This window comes from Calidris pugnax, unplaced genomic scaffold, assembly GCF_001431845.1.
Source record: "Calidris pugnax isolate Ruff unplaced genomic scaffold, ASM143184v1 scaffold302, whole genome shotgun sequence".
In the NCBI taxonomy this organism is placed as follows: Eukaryota; Metazoa; Chordata; class Aves; order Charadriiformes; family Scolopacidae; genus Calidris; species Calidris pugnax.
In genome coordinates, this window is record NW_015091041.1 from 124,720 (window position 1) to 147,996 (window position 23,277).

The following is a 23,277-nucleotide window of genomic DNA, read 5'->3' on the forward strand; positions in this document are numbered from 1 at the left end:
TGTGGCCATACGATAGCAGGAAAAACAGAGGAAGCAGAACAAAAAGTAAAATTTTAGCTATTGGGTAGTTTATTATGGCTGACAGTAATTTAAGATTAAAAAAAAGCGCCAAGTTTAATTCAGTTTTTTTATATGAGGCTCTTATGTGTCAAGCGGTAGCACCTATCATAATTTTCCAAATGATTTCTCTGACAACAATCAGATCTTAAAATCTTTCTGCCACAATTCATTCTCTTGCAATGCCATTCAAGAAGGTGCAGCTCCCATGTGGATGGGATTCATGGTCTACCTTTACCAAGGTACTTCTTTTGGTAGAAACACATTTGGGTAAATCAGAAAAACACATCAACCTCGAGCTAAGACAGAACTGCTTTGGATTCAGACCACTGTGAACTGCAGCCACCAGAAGAAATGATTTTCTCAAAAGCAACAAGCACCACTGCAGGAGGTTGAGAGCTAAAAATTATAGAAAATTTCCTAGAATAAATGAAACAAAAACTAGAATCATTATGTAAAAGAGACAGGATGCAATGCACCAAGATTTAGTACCTAGGCATTTAACTCTGTAAATGATAACCAGTGAGATTTCAAATATGTTGCTTGGCATGTCCAGACGCTTATAATTTCTAAAATCTGGTGTAGACCTTTTCACAAATTGGGGTCTTTAGCCTACAACAAGTTACCCACAGGCTGTGTCATTTCTTCCCCTAAAGGCTGAGAAGAGGATGATGACACTGATGCTACTGGATAAGAGAGTAACTGACAGCTAAGCTAGGACTGATGGACAGTGAAGTCCTTAAGTTAAGCTCTCCTTATTCCCAATAAGGAAATCTGAAAATAACTTCTTTTAGAATAAATCATTTGCAAGAATCTGGGAGAGGGGAAGGAAAAGAAAGTTACTACGTTTCATGTTGTTGTTAAACGCTGTTATTTTCCTTCTGAATAGGCACAAACAGAATTTTTGTATTATGAGAGATCATGTCTGTTTGTCTGCAACACCGGGATAGTTTCCTGTACAACACAATCAAACTATGTGGTCACTGGGTTTTACCCTTTGGCTCATGTCATCACCATGATCCGTTTTGGTTTGTCTCTTAATAGAAATCCAAACCACTTGACTTGGGCAGTTTCATAAGTCAGAGCCTATTTTAAGTATCTAATTGCGCCATTTCATCATCAAAAAAAGAACATGCCCTTGTCTTTTAAAATAAAAACAAAAACAGAGGATTCAAAATATTTTTCGCTTTTCCCTGCAAAACTTCACGCCCGTTCTCCTCGGAGAAGGAGAACCAGACTCTCTAGGGAGGCTCATGTTGCTTCCACTTCACTGCCTCGAGCTGTTGCTGTTCAACACCACCAGAGTCTTCCTTATGGTTTATTATCCCATCTACACCCAGAAGCCAAAAGAACTCCACAAAACAGCAGTGTGCACTTCAGATATCTGGGAGGCAATAGCAACTGCTATTTAAACCAAAAAGCTGGATTGGCTAAGGGTTAGCTAAAAGCAATACCCAGTTTCCCATCCATATATAGTTAATATGTACAGGGAACAAAGATCTTTTTACAGGAGACTTTCAGGACATTGCACAGCACCAGGGGATCTAAAAAAAATTTCAGCAAAGTATTTGTGGAACAAATCAGAGAAGTAGATATACGCTTATAGTGCAATGTTGTTGAAATACATTGTCTAGTAGCTAGAACAAGAGATTTCTGACTGTTTGGGCTGATTTTTAACTTGTAACAGAGCACAGCCTGAATTGCCAGTAGGGTATGTAAAGCTGAGCTAGAAAGAGACTGAAATTAAGTATCTTCTCTTCAAAACATAATACAGTTAATACATTATCACCTGGAATACACTGCAAAGGTTTGCCTTAGAAGTGTACCCACTGGTAGCAAACACTAAATAGCAAAGTTCATAGAATCATAGGATCATTCAGGTCAGAAAAGACCCTTGGGATCATCAAGTTCAACCATCAAGTTTTATCACCTTGAGAGTCACAGAATCATTCAGGTCGGAAAAGACCCTTGGGATCATCAAGTTCAACCATCAAGTTCTATCACCTTGACATTTTTTTCCTCACTACTTTCACCTGGACCGCACCGTGCAATCCCATTGTAGCCATGTGCAATCAATTAAACCCAACCTAATTTGGAGGCTGAACAAATTTCTTCTTCAGCAGTTTATTGTCTGGCAAGACAAGCATTGTTTTGTGTTCATTTCCTTCATGTCACGATTTACTTTCAGGACATTGCACAGCACCAGGGGATCTAAAAAAAATTTCAGCAAAGTATTTGTGGAACAAATCAGAGAAGTAGATATACGCTTATAGTGCAATGTTGTTGAAATACATTGTCTAGTAGCTAGAACAAGAGATTTCTGACTGTTTGGGCTCATTTTTAACTTGTAACAGAGCACAGCCTGAATTGCCAGTAGGGTATGTAAAGCTGAGCTAGAAAGAGACTGAAATTAAGTATCTTCTCTTCAAAACATAATACAGTTAATACATTATCACCTGGAATACACTGCAAAGGTTTGCCTTAGAAGTGTACCCACTGGTAGCAAACACTAAATAGCAAAGTTCATAGAATCATAGGATCATTCAGGTCAGAAAAGACCCTTGGGATCATCAAGTTCAACCATCAAGTTTTATCACCTTGAGATTTTTTTCCTCACTACTTTCACCTGGACCGCACCGTGCAATCCCATTGTAGCCATGTGCAATCAATTAAACCCAACCTAATTTGGAGGCTGAACAAATTTCTTCTTCAGCAGTTTATTGCCTGGCAAGACAAGCAGTGTTTTGTGTTCATTTCCTTCGTGTCATGATTTATTGGGGGGAAAAAAGAAACCAGACAACAAAAAGCACCCCAAAACCAAAACAGCCACTTACTGGAAATCGAACTACAGACACGTCTGTCTTTGTGGCTTCAACAAGGAAGTCCATCCAGAAGTCCACCAGTTCCTGTTTGGCCGTATGTTGTTCCGGAGTCAGCTTCTTAAAATGCTGATATATCAAAATAGTCTCTACAATAGACTTCAGGTACCTGTGATCAGCCAAGCATACACAGATAGTAAATTTAATACAGTTTGTAAATAATAACGCCTCTACCTTTAATCTCAACTGAAGCATTCACCGTTGCAACACCGAGGCAGCCGGTAAGATTTTGGTTCTCTAGGGTTGCTTTTATAATAGCAATTCCTCATTTAGAATTGGCAGTGTAGCTGCTATATTAGTAACCTGAAATATAAATGAGCTCTGGGACACTCCTTCCTGCATATATTCCTGATCCCATACACTGTTTCCTATCCTAAACCACAAAAACTTCACGAAATAGCTAAATCCTCTACCTATGGACCAAGCTGAGCCTGGGCCAAACTTGTTTCAGTGGCGACCAACTTCAAACAAAAACCCAGGTGAAAAGTTCACCAGTTTAACTTTCTACACTGTTCAATCTTCTGTACTGTATCTGCCCCAGAAGTTCTTTAACACAGGTTTCTAAAAACCTTCTAGAACTGATTATCCTATAACTGTATCTACTCCCCTTTGCACCAAGTGGGCTCTGCTGAACAGCAGGCAACAGACTGGGAAGCAATTACTCACAGGAGAAATCCTTCCTGGAGCACAAGTGAGTATTTTCAGAGTTTAATCCACAGCCTGAAACCCCAAAGGGCACTGGTACATGAAATCCTGACAACCAGGCATTCATAAACCCCAGAAAACTCTACGGGGAGACTTCCAGGGAGTGCTACCCAGGCTTCTCAGTTAAACATGCACATCGTAAAAACGGAAAGCCTTCCAGACAAAAACGCTGCAAACAGCATTTACAAAATATTTGGTCAGGAAATCTGAGTTCTTAATTTTGACAGTTTCCTAAGTTATGTTGATACAGAAGTTTAGCATTTCCATATTTTAGCACACATCCATACATTTCCCCCAGATCAGCTTCTGGAGATGCTTTCCAGCTTTTATAAAAAGACAAAAATACACAGGCTGTGACATAGGCACTCTTTCAATTGGCAGAGTGATTAACTTTTTTAATCAGGAAGGAGTCCTGGTTCTCCCCAGCTCACAGGATCCCCGCTCTTGATGAGCAGGCAACTAGTCCTTACTTGCTGCCTATACCCAAAGCAGGATATAGGCGGTGGGAGCCTGCTGTCAGAGCACACATCTCTTTGCATAACAGATGTTGAGTCTACAGGGTTGTCGTTAACCCTAGATTTATAACCTTCCTGCTAATTGGACTGTAATCTGCATTCTTCTCAATCACGATGAGATGGAACTTGCCCCATACAGCTCATTCCTGTTCAGGTTCCTACACCAGCTGGTGTGTGCAATAACCACCAGGGTATTTCAAGGAACGTCCATCCCTCTCTAGCCAAGCTGTCTGCATTCCCAAAAAACTTTCAGGCATTGTGAGTAAACCCACGTGCCACTACAACTTCTCTTCAGCCATGTAAGCACTGAAGTATGGTGCCTACAAAGAACTCTTCCTTTCCCCCTTGCCTTCCAGAAGAGCCTGGAGTCAACAGAGAATCTGCCCTTCTCGGACATGAAATTAAAGACCCACATCATCTATTCCTGAATAAGAGCAAAAAAGGGGAAGGAGAGTCCCTTGTCTGGGTCGAAGCGCAGTGAAACAATACACAGACAGCAAAAGCTCTTAAAAAAGCCCCAAACCAGTCTCCTGTCAGCTAAATCCAATGCTGAATGTGAAAGCTGAAGGAGTCCAACATTTTAACACATAGCAATGTACATGATCTCGTTTATCACCTTACCATGCTGGTGCCTTTAGCTTAAACAGCTTTTCGGAAGCCTGGATCACTCTTATATGGTCATTAGCCAACATACTGGCCCCCAAGAAAGATCCCACTTCCCAATAGCTCTGCAGTTTCTCCAGGCTGCCCTTTTTACCAAGCAGGCTGCTGATCTTTACTCCTGTAGCAAAAAGAATAACAGGTCACAGGAATGTATTAATGCCGTTTTAAAGACAACCATTTCCCTGAGTTGAAATCTATTAATTGCTTAAATTACTGTAGCCTCTCCGTTTCAATAAAGTAAGATAGAAACCATACTTACCAGTTAATGTTATATGCTTTCCAAACACCTTAAATGGTAGCAGGTTGGTTTTTTTTTTTCCCCTCCCCCTTTTCCTAAAGGCTTCTCAATAAAGGAACTTTAAGACATCACTGTCAGGACAAGGCCACAGCCAGATTACCTACGTTCTTGCATGGACCTCATCTGTAAAGGTAAATTGGGGCCTTAGGCTACACAATATAGCTGTAAAAACTTAACAGATGCTGAATGCGGCACCTATTATGTTTTTTTCTGCTTTGTGTTTTTTGATTTACAAGCCCCAAGCCCCAAACTTACCTTTATAGACAAGGTCCCATGCAGAAGGAACAGATGATCCACTGGGCTTCTTCCAGCAGTGATGTTCTTTTAATTGCCGCAAGTCCTACCCCAATGAAAGACATCTATTAATATTCATAAGTCCCTCAGCAGCTGAAGGCTATGGAGAGCCTCAGGTTTTTATTTGGACTTGCTAAGTTTTCTGAGAACTACAAGTTTCCCTGTGGCCTTCAAGATGATTTTTAGCTGGTATTAGCTGCTACATATTTATAGCTAACATGAGATACGCTACACCATCCCTTCCAAATAAATCCATTTGCAGCTTACAAGACAAACTTTTTCAGCCTTGTAGTCTTTTATTCGCTTTTCCTGCACTGCTCCACTACGACAGCTTCCCTCCCACATCACCTTCCACCGTCCTTGATATTAAGGCTGAGCATTCACAAGAAATTTCAATGCAACTGTTGATCTTTATTTTATTTTTTTCCTTTAACCTTCCTCAAGGAGCTGGCAGACTAAACTGCAGGCTGGAAGCAGCAATAAATCTTATCAAAATGCATACCATTACAGTAGCCACATTTCAGCCTGCAAAACTCATCGTGTTTTCTCACATTGTTCACATTTTTACGTTACCAAAATCAGACGATAAATGTTTTTAAACCATGAAGTTGTATCCAAGTGGTCTGTAGCCTATTAGATGTCTGTATTTCATACTTTGTGCTCTCTTGCTAATGTGAAACTCTCATGCTTGAGTAACATTCAGAACAAAATAATACTTAAATCATATAAAATCATATCATCACTTCTTTGCTTCCTGGCAAGGAAGTTTGTTTAGTTATTCCTGAAAAGGAAAAAATGCAATAGGTTTCACAAGATATCTCAGGTCTACCTGAGACACGATGCAATGTACATCAACCCCAGCACCTCCACAATGTACCATGGGGATCATCTATATGTAGATGATCTTCAAGGCTTTAAGCCAGAGTGGTATGTACATTCACATTGCCAGGAGACAGCTTGAGGATGTACTTGTTGATGTAGGACAGGAGAGGGAAATTTAAATGCGTTCAACTTCCATGGGATTCTAGAACCCAAAACCTACACACTATCCACAAAACACAGCAAACAGAGAAAATGAATCTCCAGCAGGACCCTAGAATAACACTGCTCAGTGATATCCTCAAAGGCTGAAGGGCTCTGCTAGAACATCTGAAAACATCTGCACGTGCATGACAGGGACACAGAAGAGCAGAGAGGCACCTACTGACATCCACAGGCTCTGAATGTCACCTCACCACAAGGAACGGGCATCACAGGAAGACAGGAATCTTTTCAGATGGGTATCACCTTTGTTGGGAGGAAGGGGAAAGGGAGCAATGGAGCTGTGTGGAGGGTCAGCACCAAGAACTAGGCGATGGCACTTGCAGTTGCAGTGTTTTGTCTGTCTTTTGTCGTAGCTAGCAGCAGCACTGATCTCTGGTTTGCTGGTTGACATACTCTGCCACGCTTCATTGTGTCTGCAGGAACCCACCCATCCCAACCCTCCAGAGGTGGGAACTGAGCCAGAGCAAGGCACAAACCCAGCCTGTGGTTTGGATGAACTGTACAACTCAGAAGGAAAGGGACTAAGATCAGTGGCGTGGCTGGGAGAAGTGTTTGTTCAGAGGGTAAGACTGATGATACTGTGTCCAGCTCTGGAGTTCTCAGCACAGGAAGGACATGGAGCTGTTGGAACAGGGCCAGAGGAGTCCACAAAGAAAATCAGAGGGCTGGAGCACCTCTCCTGTGAGGGCATGCTGAGAGAGCTGGGGTTGTTCAGCCTGGAGAAGAGAAGGATCCAGGGAGATCTTATAGTCTCTTTCAGTACATAAAGAGGCTACAGGAGAGATGGGGAGGGACTCTTCATCAGGGAGTGGAGCCATAGGACGAGGGGTAACAGTTTTGAACTGAAAGAGGGGAGATTTAGATTAGATATTAGGAAGAGATTCTTTCCTGTGAGTGTGATGAGACACTGGCACAGGCTGCCCAGGGAAGCTGTGGCTGCTCCATCCCTGGAGGGGTTCAAGGCCAGGCTGGATGGGGCTTGGAGCAACCTGGTCTGGTGGGAGGTGTCCCTGCCCAGGGCAGGGGGGTTGGAACTCGATGGTCTTCAAGGTCCTTTCCAATCCAAACCAATCTATGAGTCCCAGCTCATGGAATAAGGGAGAGCTATAGGAAGATGGTGGGAGAAAGGATGGATGTGTAGCAGCAACAATATCTGAGAACATCAAGTTTGGGAACCATTACTGTTGTGTAGCCTGGATGAACGGGAAGTTTTATCCAAGCATTCTGTGAAGTGGATCCTATTACCTTAGAGGCAGCAACATCAGCCTCTCATCAAATTCTTCTGAGAAAGATGAGGTACTCAGTGCTAAAACTCATTCTGGTTTGCTGACCTTCCTTTACAAAGCTCATCCACAAACTTAGTTAACCCCAAAAGGCAAGTTGGAAAAATGCAATTGCAGCATGGAGACATTAGCAATAGCTTCAAAAGACTATAACCCTAATTTATGGAGGTGGGATTTTTTGGTTTTGTTGTGTTTTCCAGTGGGTTTGGTCTTTTCTGGGGGGTGGAAGAATCAAAAACCCCAACTTTCTATGGAAACACACAAAGTGTGTTTCACTCAGTTTGTGGTCTCCTTGTATAATTTCTCTTCTCTAGTTTATTTTTATTTCACCATCTTGAAAAATTTTTTTGTGAGTATAAAGAAACCCAGGCCAGCTCAAGACATTCTCTCCTTCCATGACAAACTTGGCATTCACTGAGGGAGAGAAAAAAAAGCAGCAGCTGAATTCCAGTATATTTTATCAAAAATATTTTGCCTTAAAAATGAGCCAAAATAAAGGAGCCATTAATGCCAGAAAAGCCATTGTTTTTGTAACGCCACGAATATACACACAGCTTGTGAAAAAAATAAGATACAGTAAGTAGATATTACCAGTTAAATATTACTATGAAGGCTTGATAAATAAACAGCTTTCCTTGCTCAAATATTGACAGAACAATTCATATTACTTTGTGCGTCAAAGTTGCAGGACCTGCAGAGATCATTACTGTCCATGCAAAGCACCACAGTTATGTTTCGGTCTCAAAAGTTCTACAATTTTGTACAGTTCAGAAAATAGGAGGAGGATTTTCATTAACGCTTCACATGATCATTTAGTTGTGAACTATTATCTGACAAATAGAGGTAGGAACATTTAGAAGGGAAATTTTGTGATATAATGCAAATCGGTAAAAATTCTCTGGGAGAGAAAAAAAACCTCTTAGTTTTACTGGAGTTATTACATTATTGCCATGTAATCAGATATGCATCTTCTAATTACAGCCTCATGCACCCTCTGAAGGTAGTTAGGGACCATATCTTTCTTTAGTCTTTCCCAACCTATCAATATCATTTCTATATAACCTGGACTGAACTTCAACCAGCTTCCTCCCTCCTCATCTCCCACCAGAAGACAGATTTCTTCTAATTTCTATGTGCAACTGATAGTGCTGTGGGTGGACACCAAACCGAAAGCTGCCACCAGGCAAATCTAACTACTGCTAATGGATGCTCCTGGACATACAGATCTAAAGGAGAGGTGACATCAAAAGAGTGATATACTTGTAAGAGATTCTTGGGACAGGGAAAAAAAATAATAATCAAAATATATTCCCACACCACCTCTCTGGTTTTGTTTATTTTTGTCTAAAACATGAACGTTAGCCCAAGACAAAGGAAATACTAGATTACCCTCAGAATCTAGCACCACCCAGGCCAGCTGATAAACCTCATTGTACAAAGACAAATGTAAGGTGTTGCACCTGGGAAAAGATAGTCCAGGAGTGCAGAATGGGCTGGGATCTACCTGGCTGGGTAGGAGCTCTGTGGAAAGGGACCTCTGTGGTGGACCACAAGCTCAATACAAATGAACAGTGAGCTGCAGTGGCAAAGAAAGCCAACAGGATGCTGCATTGCGTCTACAAGGGCATCACCAGCAGAGATAAAGAAGTCATTATCCCACTCTACTCCGCGCATGTCAGGCCACAGCTGGAATACTGGGTTCAGTTTTGGTCCCCACTATACAGCAAAGACATGGACAGTCTGGAGAGGCTCCAGAGAAGGGCGACCAAGATGACCTAAGAACTGGGAAGTCTGCCATATGAAGGAAAGCTGAGAGAACTGGGTTTGTTCAGCCTTGAGACAAGAAGGCTGAGGGGAGATCTCATCACTGTGTTCCAGTGTTTAAAGGGTGCCTACAAAGAAGATGGAGACTCCCTTTTTACAAGGATCCAATGGAAAAGACAGGGGGTGATGGGTACATGTTACTCCTGGGGATATTCTGATTGGACACAAGGCGAAAATTCTTCACACTGAGAACAACCAGCCATTGGAATAATCTCCCCAGAGAAGTGGTGGATTGCCCAACACTGGACTCTTTCAAGATTGAGCTGGACAGGGTGCTAGGCCATCTTGTCTAGATTGTGCCATTGTCAAGAAAGATTGGACCAGATGGTCCTTGAGGTCCCTACCAACCTGGTGTTCTATGTTTCTATGAAAAATGACAGTTCCTATCAACAAGAAATTAATGACTAGTGACACCCATAGGGTCTATATTATTATACACGTATTTGAAAACATGTTTCAAAACATCTAAGTCAGTCTGAGGCTTTAAGTATTTTGACAATATTTCCCGTAACAAACTGAGAAAGAGAGACACAGTAGATAACAGGAGGGGGTTGCTATATCAAGGGTTTTCAGCAGACACCAAGTAAATGTTTACATAAAATAGAGGCACCCCAACAGCTCCATAAAACCCAAACCACCTTTCACCAAGCAGCTACTGGATATTTCTCCACTAAGTCAATCACCATCCATCGTTGGAACCTTAAGTAACAAGTAACCTTAATTTCTGTAACGTTCTCCATACAAACAATAAGGGAGACAACACTGGACAAACTCACAAGAGGACACCAAACATCTGATCCCTACAAATAACATCCAGATTTCATCAGTACAATTAATTTATCCAAATCTAGTTAGCTGTAGCCTGTGTGCTATTGAGAAGTTTCTTTAAAATGGAAGGATTCAAATTAAACTACACAATGAATATAGCCCATCTTTGCTAAACTTTCAAATTTAAAACTAGGCCAGTTGAGTGCATATTTGCAAATGCTACGTAGAAAGCAAAATACTTATTTTTACCTCCTACGCTGGCACAAAAATTCAAATTTCAGGTTAGAAGACGAAAGTACTCTATCTGGCCCAAAAACGCAAAATCTCACGCACTCACAGAAGGGCAAACACAGTAGTTGGGGCATCTCTACACAGCCTATCACATCCAAATGAACACTTTCATTCACACCAGAGAATTTCAATTTCATTTCCATTATCTATGTGAAAATAACCATCTCATCCTGACCTTCACACCCAAAAAAAAAAACTTATCTAGAAAAACAAACCTAACTTCTAAACTAGAGCAGTGGCTGATTACACACACATTCTGTTGAGTGAAAAATATTGTTTCTTTCTCACTTGACGACCTCCTCAGGAGACAGAAGGATAAAAAAAAGACTTTACAATAAGAATTATATGAATTCGTGGAGAATGCCTGTTGCAAATATATTACTATGAATTACAATATTTGGTGCTTTCTCCCACACCTTCCCTGAAAGTACTAATGACTAATCTTGACTTTTCACTCTTTAAATCCAGCAAAACCACCAAAAAAATCATGATTGAAATGGACACCTTCATTCTGCTCTCCTAAACAATAAATTTTTTACAACAAGGGCAGTGGGACATTGGACCAGGTTACCCAGGGAAGCTGTGAATGCCCTCTTGTTGGAAGCATCGAAGGTCAGGGTGAGCAACCTGATCTAGTGAAAGATGCCCCTGCCCATGGCAAGGGGTTGGACTTGATGGTCTTTAAAAGATCCCTTCCAACCCAAACCACTCTGTGACTCTGTGAATACAGACACAACCAGGAAACCTCAAAGAAAGCATCAGAAGAGAAACGTTCTTCTCTCAGACCATCCCAAGCTCAGGAGAAGTGCATTTTCCCCACTCTTAAGATGGACTTTTTGTCCATATTCCCTACAGTTCTACAGGGGGGTTTATCTGTTTGTTTGTTTGTTTTAAAGAATGCTAGCTGGAACTGGATTTCCCCTTCAGGTGTTCCCGTTTCAGACAAATGATGCCATTGCAGAGATGAGCTGCCAGTTTTCACTATGCTCTGGTAACCAGTTAAGATCTTGAAACTGGAACCAGGCCTTCAATGACATCACTCACCCGCAATCAGGTGGGCTCAGTGGTGGTGGGGGAGACCAACTTAAACATTCACATGCTCATATCACAGCATTTGGACACAACCAACAGATTTTCCCCTGTGACAGTGGGCAGTGTCATACTTTCACTAGGATGCGATTTCACTGTGAATTTGCAAGCTGTAATTACCAACTTTCCGCAGCTCAAAAGAAGTATCAAAGCAATGTCCAGCTGCCAGGAGGAGAACTGCATAATTAATTCCTGATTGTAACGTTGGCTCCGACTCAAACGCCTTCTTGAACCTAGAAAAAAACAAACAGGCAGGTTTACTTTCTAAATAATGCGATCTAACAGGGACATAATTATACTTTTAGGTACTTTAAGTGCTTATCTTCTGTTCACACAGCAAGAATCCATGGAAGCAAAAATATTTCACTGTGTTCCACACACGCTTTGTGGTTATTTTTAGGAATCCGTTATTTATACATCCTCCTCCCATTTCCTTTCCCCTCACACAACAAGCACAGACCCTACTCATCCATCCCAGTAAGGTTATAGTGCCTGACTGGATTTCCACTTTTCTTTGAGGTTACAGAAAAAAAGAACACTATCAGCTTGTAAGAGACCTGTGTCACGGTTATGTTTATTAATAAGCTCATTGATTCACCTTTAAATATATGAATTTTCACTGACTTGAAACCTTAAGATTCTAGTGTGGATCTTCTACAGTGCCATACAAGCATATCGAAATGCATAAGCACAAAAGCAAGCGATACAAGAACATACTTCACATTTAGCTACGATTTCAGCTCCTCCAAATTTTATTCTTCATCTCATTGACGTTATCCTTATGAGTCTGTTCACATGAGAAAGGACTACACCAGATTTTATTCTCCTCAAGAGGAATAGCAGTGTTATCTACCTTGTCTAAATCTTCATAGAATCATAGAATCGTTCAGGTTGGAAGAGACCCTTGGGATCATCGAGTCCAACCATCTACCCTACTCTACAAAGTCCTCCCCTACACCATATCCCTCAGTACCTCATCTAAACGTCCCTTAAACACATCCAGGGATGGTGACTCAGCCACCTCCCTGGGCAGCCTGTTCCAATGCCCGACCACTCTTTCTGTGAAAAATTCCTTCCTAATGTTCAGTCTAAACCTACCCTGTTGGAGCTTGAAGCTGTTCCCTCTTGTTCTGTCATTAATTACCTCTCTACAGTGTCCTTTCAAGTAGTTGTAGAGAGTGATGAGGTCTCCCCTCAGCCTCCTTTTCCTCATACTAAACAGGCCCAGCTCCTTCATCCACTCTTCATATGATTTGTCTTCCAGGCCCTTCACTAGTTTCGTTGCCCTATCTTGTCTTAAAAGAAGTTGAGGGGCTTCACCCAAGCACAGCACGCACTACCCTCATGCTAAGAGATGCCACTTGGGGTGACAACAGTCACCAAAGCAGTGCTTTAAACTTCTTCTACAGAATAAAAACATGTTTGGTTGCATATATACATACGCACAGACACCCCCCCGGCTCCTGTGTAAGGAGGCGGCAAACAAGTCTACCATGGAATAAAAACGTGTTTGGTTGCATATATACATACACACAGACACCCCCCCTGTTGTGTAAGGAGGCGGCAAACAAGTCTACCATACGTGAGTTAAGGAGCACAAGCGATTCAGTCAACACCACTCCACTGCAGCAAAAGCAAAGGAGTTTAAAATTGCTTTCAAAAGGGTGGGGAAAAAAACAGACAAACAAATTAGATGGATTAGATGGAAAAAAATTAAGCGGTTCATGAGATTAATAGATCAGGAAGGGAAGAAAAAGAATCTGTGCAAAACCAGATTTGGCTTCCAGACCACAGTTCGACACGTAAGAAAGCTAAAGCATTTTGATCCTAACAGGGCAAAAGTATGGCTAATATTTTTAATATTTTTTTTTTACGTTGTTCTTCCTGCTCTAATGATTTGCATCCTTTAACATAAGCTCTGCTTTCCAAAATTGCAAGACAGGCAATCAATCTGCTTCAATCTGCTACATATATACCACATATATACATACTACATTTATATTCTTTCTATATTCCAGTTACCCACCTCCAAAGAACTTAATCATTAGACAAGAGCCTAGACCTCTAAAAAAACCATGATGAGCAGAGCAGACTCAATCAATTCTTTTCTTTCATCATCCACCTTTCCCCTTGTTCTGCGAGTTACAACAAAATAAGGAGGAAAGTAGATACAAAACATTTTCGCTCACTTAAAAAAAAAACCAAACAAAACAACAACAACAACAATCCACAACAAAAACCAAACCCCCTAAAAACCTGCCGGCCAAACAGGACAACGCTTTCATTGATTCTAAGCATATAGAACTATAAGAAACCACTTTGCTGGCATAATCTATTTGGAGACATAACAATATTGGGAACTGAACTCCCTTTTTGGACCCAGAGACCTTTCATGCTGGAACACTCATGCAGTATCAGGAAAAAGAAGAGAGGAAAGATTGACAGAAGAACAAACCTTGAAAATAAGTATTTTTATCAAATACAAGGGACTATAATTTCATTTTTTTGTTTTGCCCCCAAATACCACATTTCTGGCACGACTATCAAAATTTCTCCAGTTCTCGGATAGATATAAAACTTTTTAAAGATTTTTAAAGATAAAATAAACATCTCTCATGCTTATCAACAGTTGGGCACAGTTGTGCTGCAAACGCTGTTAATCACACAGCAAAGGACGTGGAGAAGAGCTTCATTTTGCAAAATAGTTACTACTTGCAGAAGCACTGCTGAAAAAGCCCAAAAAACCCTCCTTTCTTAAATATGTTACTGTAGAGGTGCCACCAGCGTTGCTGATGCAGTTTGGGCCATTGGAGCTGGTTGGAACTGGTTGTGTCTGACATAGGGAAGGTCCTTGTCTCTTGTCAGAGGCCACCCCTGCTGCCAGGACCTTCCCATCTACTCCCAGAAGACCAGAAGGGACATCACAGGAATTTTTGTTTCTGGGTTCCGCCTCTTCTTTCCAAATTGCTTCCACATGTCCCTTCCCCATAGTGGAAAATAATTTTTCTGGCCATCTCTACATGCTTCTCCCACCAAGAAATACTAGTGTCTTGGACCTCTGTAGTCCTATTTACCTCTCCTAAATGGTTATAACCAAAAGTGTCATTTTGTATTCGGTGAGATCCTGTGCTGACATTCTTAAACTTGCCTTAAATCCACATAGCCTGGACAGCGAAAATTTACAGACAAAAAATAAAAATTAAAAGAAACCAAACAAACCAACCTCCTCTCATAATTAATTTTTATCAGATTAAAACATTTGTGGTTGTCCAAACAACTCACATCTGTTGACTGCACTGATTTAAATTCAACTGGTGCAATTACCATACGTATCATGCCCCAAATATCACTGGAGGAACCACTGTTGTATCGTAAAAAGGGGGTAAGGTTTAAAAATCTGCCTCTAACGTAGAGGTTGGCCTCGCTGATGCAATTATAAATGCCATCAAGAAGCTGAAAGCTGAGATTTGGGAAAATGTTGCAGTGCAGACACTGGATTAGGGAGGTAGCAGTGAAAAGATTTGCATAAAGACTTGATAGCTTCATTAAGTCTGATTTACACTGTCAGTATGCAACAAGACAGTGACAGTTAATAATTAATCTTTCATCTCTTCTCTCATATTTATATGAAAGATGTCATTTATTCTGCTTTTTAATTGTCAGAAAAGAACACTGCCTGCCTCTTTTTTTTTTTTTAATAGACTAAGTACCTTGACATCACCAGTTGTTGCAAAACCAATGCTTTGATTCTGCTGCCAAATTCTCATTATCTAACGCAATTCCCTACAATTCCCCTACATCCTCATTTCTCCAAGACTAAGATAATAACCTTTATTTCAACATAAAGCAATGCTATCATGGAGACGCTGTTCCTGCACACCCCTTGGCCTGTTGTGGCCCTGCTGTGGTACTAGAGTGGGTCTGCTCCTTCCTAAGGGCCTTCCACCGAGTTATGAGTCAACCCTTCAGCCACGTCCAGCCTCCTGTATGACTAACTCTGGAATCCAAATCTACATCCACCATAAAGTCCAAACCAAAAGCAACTGGGCCATTCAGGACAGATTCCAGCTTGACCCAACCAAGATCACCTTGTTCCATGGCAGCATGGAGTGGTGTGTATTGAGTCTCGCTTGCCAGAGACTTCAGGGATTTAGGGGATGGTTGGTCACCATCCCACCCTGCTGCAGGAGCTGCCAGCCTGCCGTCCTTTCCCAAACTGGGATCAATGAATCATAGAATGGTTTGGGTTGGAAGGGACCTTAAAGATCATCCAGTCCCAACCCCCTGCCCTGGGCAGGGACACCTCCCACCAGACCAGGTTGCTCCAAGCCCCATCCAGCCTGGCCTTGAACCCCTCCAGGGATGGGGCAGCCACAGCTTCTCTGGGCAACCTCTTCCAGTGTCTCACCACCCTCACAATAAAGAATTTCTTCCAAAATAAAAGCAATGAAGGGGATTTCTTCCTAAATCATGGATGCCTTACTGCAAGCATTTCCCCTCTTCAAATACATGAATACCATGATTGCTAAGATGCATCTATTAAAACCGTGTTAAAACATCTACATGAAATATCCTAGAAGTAATTACCACTACTATACATATTCCTACTTCAATTATGTTTGAAAATCTCAAAGTTTATCTGTTCATAAGGCACTATGAATGAGGAAAAAGATGTAAAATAGCACAAGTCATTTCTACTTATTCTGCTTCACCTGTGATAATGCCTAGTATTTGTATAAAGGACTACTGTTTTCTTTTTATATTAGTTCATGACGTTAGCAAAATACATTTTTTTTAAAAAACAGAATATTGAAAGATTGTTACAGGATTTGCCTCAGAGGAAATAAAATTTGTCTGTAATTCGAAATCATGAAGGGGGGGGATGACGATGACAATATGCTGCATTCCTGTTATTTAAAAAATCCAGTAAGCATTGCAAAACCGTAAAGCATGGCCACCAAATATAAACTCTACTTGTATTCTGAGGCCATACATGGTAAACAACTGTATCTTATCTTTTACCAAAGACAGTTCTAATCTGAAGTTTACTGAAAACAAGCGATAAATGATGAAGGGAGAAGAAAGCTTTCCATTCTAAGCATTCATTTCAGCAGGCAGCTGATGAGGCACAAGACCAGAACTGGGATCTGATGAGCAGGACACACAAACACAGATTGTCTGTTTCCTCATCTGAATTATGATGGAGAAAAGCAGCTCATCCTGACCAAAGTCTAGGACAGTGTCCAGTGCCTCCATTTTTTTTTTAACCTGTTCCACATAACAGTGTTCTAGCGCATTTCAAAAGGAATAAAAACACATAATACTTGCCTCTAAAACTAAGATAAGAATTTCTCTAGCTTATTGTGTGCTTCTTTGACTACTGTAGCCCGATGTAATATGCGTATACTATATGGTGATGCTGATAAAACTTTTGATGGCAGGATTTTGGAATAGGCATATTGCTTGTGAGAATTGAAGCCCAAAAAAAAGGCAGAATGGTACATCCTAAGCATCAGTGCAGAGTTAAACCTCAGCACCTTTAAGCTGAGCCAGCTATTATCTGTCAGATTGCATATATACTAGTCGATTCACAGCTGATTATTGACTGGCCAGGATTCCCAAGATTAATATGGTAAACAGGACACTTCAAGTTTGGGGAAAAAAAGGGGGAAAAACACACTCTGATGAGAGCTATCTAACCTTCCGAGTCTCTGAAGCACTTCAAGAACTCCATGGAACCAGATCTGTGAACAACATAAATTCCTCATTCTTAACAAATAAGCAAAGATTAGAAGATTCAGTGTATCCCTTAAGGATGCCAAATATTTGGAATGAAAAACAGTTGAAATATACTCTTGTTTAAGGAATATTTTCCCAAAGCTAACAGAAGGACATAGAGCAGGAAAACAGTACTCACCAGAACGTCCCTTTGTCCCTGCTTTCTGTATCTATGAACCCAGATTCCAAAAACATGTCCTTGTAAATTCGACCAACCAGGCAGTACATATCTGAAGCTACTTGGTCTTCCTGTTCTACCAGGGGAATCATAATTTCTAGAGCTTTCTGTCTGTCTCCAGGCAGATTTCGCCTGTTAAAAAAATAAAAAAAGATTATTAAAAAACCCAATAAAGTTAACAAGAAATAACTTTTCATGACCATGTTCAAATATATATATGACTCCATACATGTAAAATGGGCTTCTAGAGACAATCGACTATATTATACATACACACTTCCCCCACTTTTTTCTTCCCTTTTTTTTTTTCTTCTTAATATCATGAGACACATACGACTTCATACATGTAAAACGGGCTTCTAGAAACAATCGACTATGTTATACATACACATTTCCCCCGCTTTTTTCTTCCCTTTTTTTTTCTTCTTAATATCATGAGACACATTTATAGAAGCCTCCAAACATGTTTTCTCTCTCTGATGCAGCATCAGCTAGAACAAAGCACTGACAACAGCAACAAGAGCCTCAAGAGCAATTCTTAGAAAGATCTCGTGTTACTTTTTTGAAAGAGAAGGAAATGAACCTTTGTTTCATATCTAATTCATGCTTTAAAGGTAGAAAGATTTCATCTCGCGTTTGTGATTTTTTTTTGACTGAATTCCCATGATAAGGAAGGTCAGGAAGTGAAGCCAGTAAGGTAATATTAACAAAAGTACTTCAGACAAATAAACCACATGATTGCAAGCATTAGACACTTCCTGGTGACTCACAGTCTGGATAGATACATCACTCGGCATCAAGAGTTTAGAATTTTTTATGTATTTGTGTACTGAACAAGCAAATGACTTCTTTCTACAGCAAAAAACTATTCTCCAGTGGTTTGGGAGAGTATTACATTCTTTCAGAGAAACCGCTTGTAATATTGGAGCGGATACAATTTGAATTGGGGGGAATATATAAAAGTGGGGGTTTTTATCATCTGTCTTGCAAACTTTGCACTGAAGAAGACTGGAGAGAAGGCTACCTCAGAAAGAAGGTGACCACATCAAAAGCCACTCCCATATTAAAGCAGAGGTTCAGTAATGGATTTTTTTCTTCCTCCTCTACAAAAACAAAGTTTTGATGCACAGGCAGTGACATTGTCAAACCTGAGTGATTAGAGTATGTGTAATCAAATTGATACCTGAGCTCCTGTGTGCAGTTCCATCAGGGAGTGATGTGGAAGAAAATAAGTACTTACACCCTAATAAAAATTAAGAAAATGGAGCAAAAGCACTGTTTGGTTTGAGCAGACAGCATAAACTGCTTTCCTGATTAAAAAAACCAAACAGAACGTGCAAGTCTATGCTCTGGGCCAACCCCTGTTGGTGTCTCAGCCTGATGGGAAAGTCAAGTGAAACCCAGTGCTGTCTCTTCCCAACCTTCAGACCAGTCTAACAAATTTGGGAAAGTCCCCTCAGATAAGACAGCTGCAGTCAGCTCCCTGAATATTTGTGAAGCAACACAGCAAGGCTGGTGTGTTCATCTGAGATGGAGAAGTCCTCTCAACCCCAGGGAAAGAAATGGAGCACTCCTGGCTGAGCAAGTAACAGGCTCCTTCAGGTCCGTGCTATTAGGGCCACGGTCATGCTCCAAGGGCTGGAGCACCTCTCCTATGAGGACAGGCTGAGAGAGCTGGGTTGTTCAGCCTGGAGACGAGACAGCTCCAGGGAGCCCTTAGAGCCCCCCTTCCAGTCCTTCAAGGGGCTCCAGGAGAGATGGGGAGGGACTCTTGATCAGGGACTGGAGCCATAGGATGAGGGGGAACAGTTTTAAACTGAAAGTGGGGAGATTGAGATTAGAACTTAGGAAGAAATTTTTTACTATGAGGGTGGTGAGACACTGGAAGAGGTTGCCCAGAGAAGCTGTGGCTGCCCCATCCCTGGAGGGGTTCAAGGCCAGGCTGGATGGGGCTTGGAGCAACCTGGTCTGGTGGGAGGTGTCCCTGCCCAGGGCAGGGGGTTGGAACTCAATGTTCTTTAAGGTCCCTTCCAACCCAAACCATTCTGTGATTCTAGTTCCCCACCAACTGATCACTTCCCCAGTCGTGAAAGGTTTGCTTCCTTTGTTTTCTCATATTGACCACCCAAGTAAAGCAACAAGGCTAAGTCTGCAGCTTTTGGCTGACTCTCATTGCAGAAGGGCAACTTTCAGAATGGAGTTTCATGTGGATAACTATTTCACATCTTGTATCAACTATCACTAATCCAGATCAAGCCAATAGCTAGCTGCATTTAATGAGAACAAAACCAGTAAGGCCCAAGAGTGTGTTGTTGTGAGATGAGCCATTTACACTCTGCTGGTCTCCCGAGACAGAGGTCCCTACTTTTATTTCTGCTTACTCTTCCATCATCAGTGCCCTCACACACTTTCTTGATTTAGGTCAGACTAATCCTGACTAATTGAGCCGCTCCATCCTTCCGTACTAGTGACCTGGATTAGAAGCAAGAGGGACAGCTTCTTCCACGGTAAACAGTCAGACCTGCAGAGTGTTCCAGATCAGCCTTAGCTCAGGAAACACCCTCTATATTCCCAACAAGGGGAAAGCTACAATTAGTAATTCCCTTCTTGCCATACACCAAAGCATGAACATTTTCACAGCTGTCATGGACTCCAGATGAATGTACAACCTGGAGAAGGGGGGAGAGGAAAACCTGATCTGAACTCCTTTGGAGGTACTGGGTAGACCTTTTGTATGGCAGATTCCCTCAAAAGGCTACATCTTACAGTCACATCAATAAAAACAGATTATATTGAGATTTTCCAGATTTTTAGTGTCCTGGTGAACTGGCCAACTCCTGTTTTAAAAGGTGACTTTGTTTTAGAAAATGGTGATCTTGAGGTTTAATTAACTTTTTTAAACTCCAAGGTACACCCAGTGCCCTTTGTGAAGGCTATGTAAAAGCAGCAGGTACATGCTGGATTATTTAATCTGCAAAACTCCACATATTTATGGCAAAGGAGGAACAGAAAGGGGTCAATATCATACTTTTCATATACCTGGTATAAAGGAACAAGAAAGTATCTGGACATTTTATTCAGACAAAACAATGCCAGATAGCTAGGGGTTTTTTGTTGTTGTTTTTTTGTTTAAAAAACAGGTTTATTTTTTCAACTAATTACTTTTGACATATTTTGGCACCACTTTGACATGATAAGCAGCTTTGAGGCTCCTCAGCGAACCCAAATTACAATATTCAAATCTGTGAGAAGCAGAAAGATCTGTAGACATTTTCTACATTTGAGAATTTCAATGCCTGCTGACACCTGGTCTATTCCTCTGAACGTCAAGAGCAAAACATTCATTCTGGTAACAGCAAGGAAGCAGAAAACCTCTGTAATTTCCTTTGAAAAAATCCCCCTTTGGTGCCTTGCCAGTATCCTAGAAAAAAAACTTTGATTTAACCCAAGAAAGCAGTGTGTGCTTCTCCACGTGCCACATTTTGTGCATATTAGCAGAAAACATGAAAGTTAATTTATTATTATAAATGATAATAAAATGTTCTGATGGACACTGAATCATAGAATTGTCTGTGTTGGAAGGAACCTTTAATATCATCTAGTCCAACCACCAACCTAACTCTGATAAAAAAATATCACTAAACCGTGTCACTAAGCACTGTGTCAACCTGTCTTTTGCATATCTCCAGGGATGGTGCCTCAACCACTGCCCTGGGCAGCCCATTCCAATCCTTAATAACCCTTTCTGTGTTAAAATTGTTCCTAATATCCAATCTGAACCTCCCCTGGCGCAACTTGAGGACGTTTCTTTTTGTCCTATCGCCTGTGACTTGGGAGACATTTGATGAAAGTTCTCCTCCTGTCTCCTGACACTACCAGAACTCAGACTTGAATGAGTATTACTCAGACTTTCATGGGATTACCAACTCTGTGTGAAGTTGGCAGCTGTGATTTACTGTTCAGCAGCAGAAGGAAACGTAGGTCCTTACCTGTTCAGCGCAAACGCGTAATGAAACCTCACGTGGTGGTGAGAAGCCAAGTCAAAAGTAGGCAGTTTTTCTAAAGTTTTCACCAGTTTCACGATGGAATCGTAATCCTTCCAAAAGAAGGGAATAACGAAGTTTTAGGTGCCTGTACTGAGGTATGCCTATATAAACTCCTCTTTGAACTATGGACCTTTTTGTACTAATGTACTAATTTTGTACTAAGAAGTATTTTCAGTTCCCTGAAAGTTTTATGGATTTCAGTTTCTTCAGTCTGAAACTGTACGTAGCCTGGCATTCAGAAATGTGAATATGCACTGCATTTAGCAGGAAAAAACACTGCTTCAACATGGACCAGTGGAAATATTAGTACATCTATTTCATGATTAAAGTTAGCTTCAGAAGCTGAACATGTATCAGAGCTCATATTGTACAGACATTATAATGCTAAATGCATCTGAATCAAGGCATCCCAAAACTCTGAAGTAGGCATGAGACACAAAAACAAAATAAAAACATCTTTCAGTACTGCAGTTTTTAAAAAAGTAGCTTACTCAGTGACATACTTAAAAAAAAATAAGCCCCAAAGAAACAAAACCAGAATCAAACCACTTCATAATGTTTACGGAGCAACAGCTGAAATTATATTATATAAAATATCTATTACAAAAAAGTTATATAAAGTTACTTAACAAAGTAAGCAATTATTAGCACCATTCCAGAAGCTGAAATTTATATGAACACGTTATGTTTCCATGAGAAATGTCACAAGGATGGTGACCAAGAACACTTATACATATCAAGAGCAGAATGCTACCATAGCCTTTACGGGCTGTTCATCATATTGTAATGCTGAGAAGGAGAATGGTTATTAATATCTTGTGTGCTTTTTAGGTGCTGCTATAAAGTAACCCCACTTTTGTGTTATGTAAAGGCATGTTATAAACAGTGTAATTACAAATATAGACCCCACTTTTGTGCTAAGGAAACGCATGTTATAAACAGTGTAATTACAAATATAAAGTAAAAAGCATCAGTAGAAGATTTTTTCATGTGTGCATCATTCACATAGCGTGTTTTGCACAGGTTTCACTGAGAATGGGATTTCATTTACTATGTTTTAGGTAGCAAATTTAGTTTTCGATGACCTTAGAGCACGGGATCCCTACCTGGATGTCTCTGTAGGACAGCAGCAAGTTTATGACGATGTCAGCAGACAAGACCTCCACGTTATCCACCCGCTGCCGAATCCTTGCCAGCTCCGCCGCCAGCTCTTTGCCCGTGTAGAGGGTACGGGCCTTCCTGATGTCGTTGAGGATGGATTCCCGGAAATACTGGCTGGAGAGGAAGAGCTTCACATCAGCAATTTGGGGACGGGTCCCTCACTTTTGTTTTTCTGGCCCTGAAGCTCTCCCACAACGTGCGTATTTATTGATAAAGCAGCATCAACGGAGAGATTTGGTCAAGCTAAATTATTCCTTCGTCAATTTGTCCCCACAGAAGGCAAAACGTGAAGGAAGAGTCTGACATCCATATCGCCAGTGGGAATATATGAATTTTACACCGGGGTGCAAAAAGACAACTCACCTTGAGCTGGCCTGTGCCACCTTCAAGAGCTGAATAAATCG

The 23,277-nt window shown here is 41.0% G+C and overlaps 1 protein-coding gene across 1 annotated transcript in view; it reads right to left on the bottom strand.

Annotated features, from left to right (window-relative positions):
• Positions 1–23,277, bottom strand: part of MAP3K5 (mitogen-activated protein kinase kinase kinase 5) — a 150,939-nt gene that overhangs the window by 56,642 nt on the left and 71,020 nt on the right. Inside the window, exons 8-10 of the mRNA XM_014956153.1 lie at positions 11,831–11,943; positions 4,778–4,937; positions 2,892–3,045 (exon numbers count right to left, since the gene is read on the bottom strand). Of these exons, the coding sequence (XP_014811639.1) occupies positions 2,892–3,045; positions 4,778–4,937; positions 11,831–11,943 (427 nt within the window). The remainder of the gene's footprint in view (positions 1–2,891; positions 3,046–4,777; positions 4,938–11,830; positions 11,944–23,277) is intronic.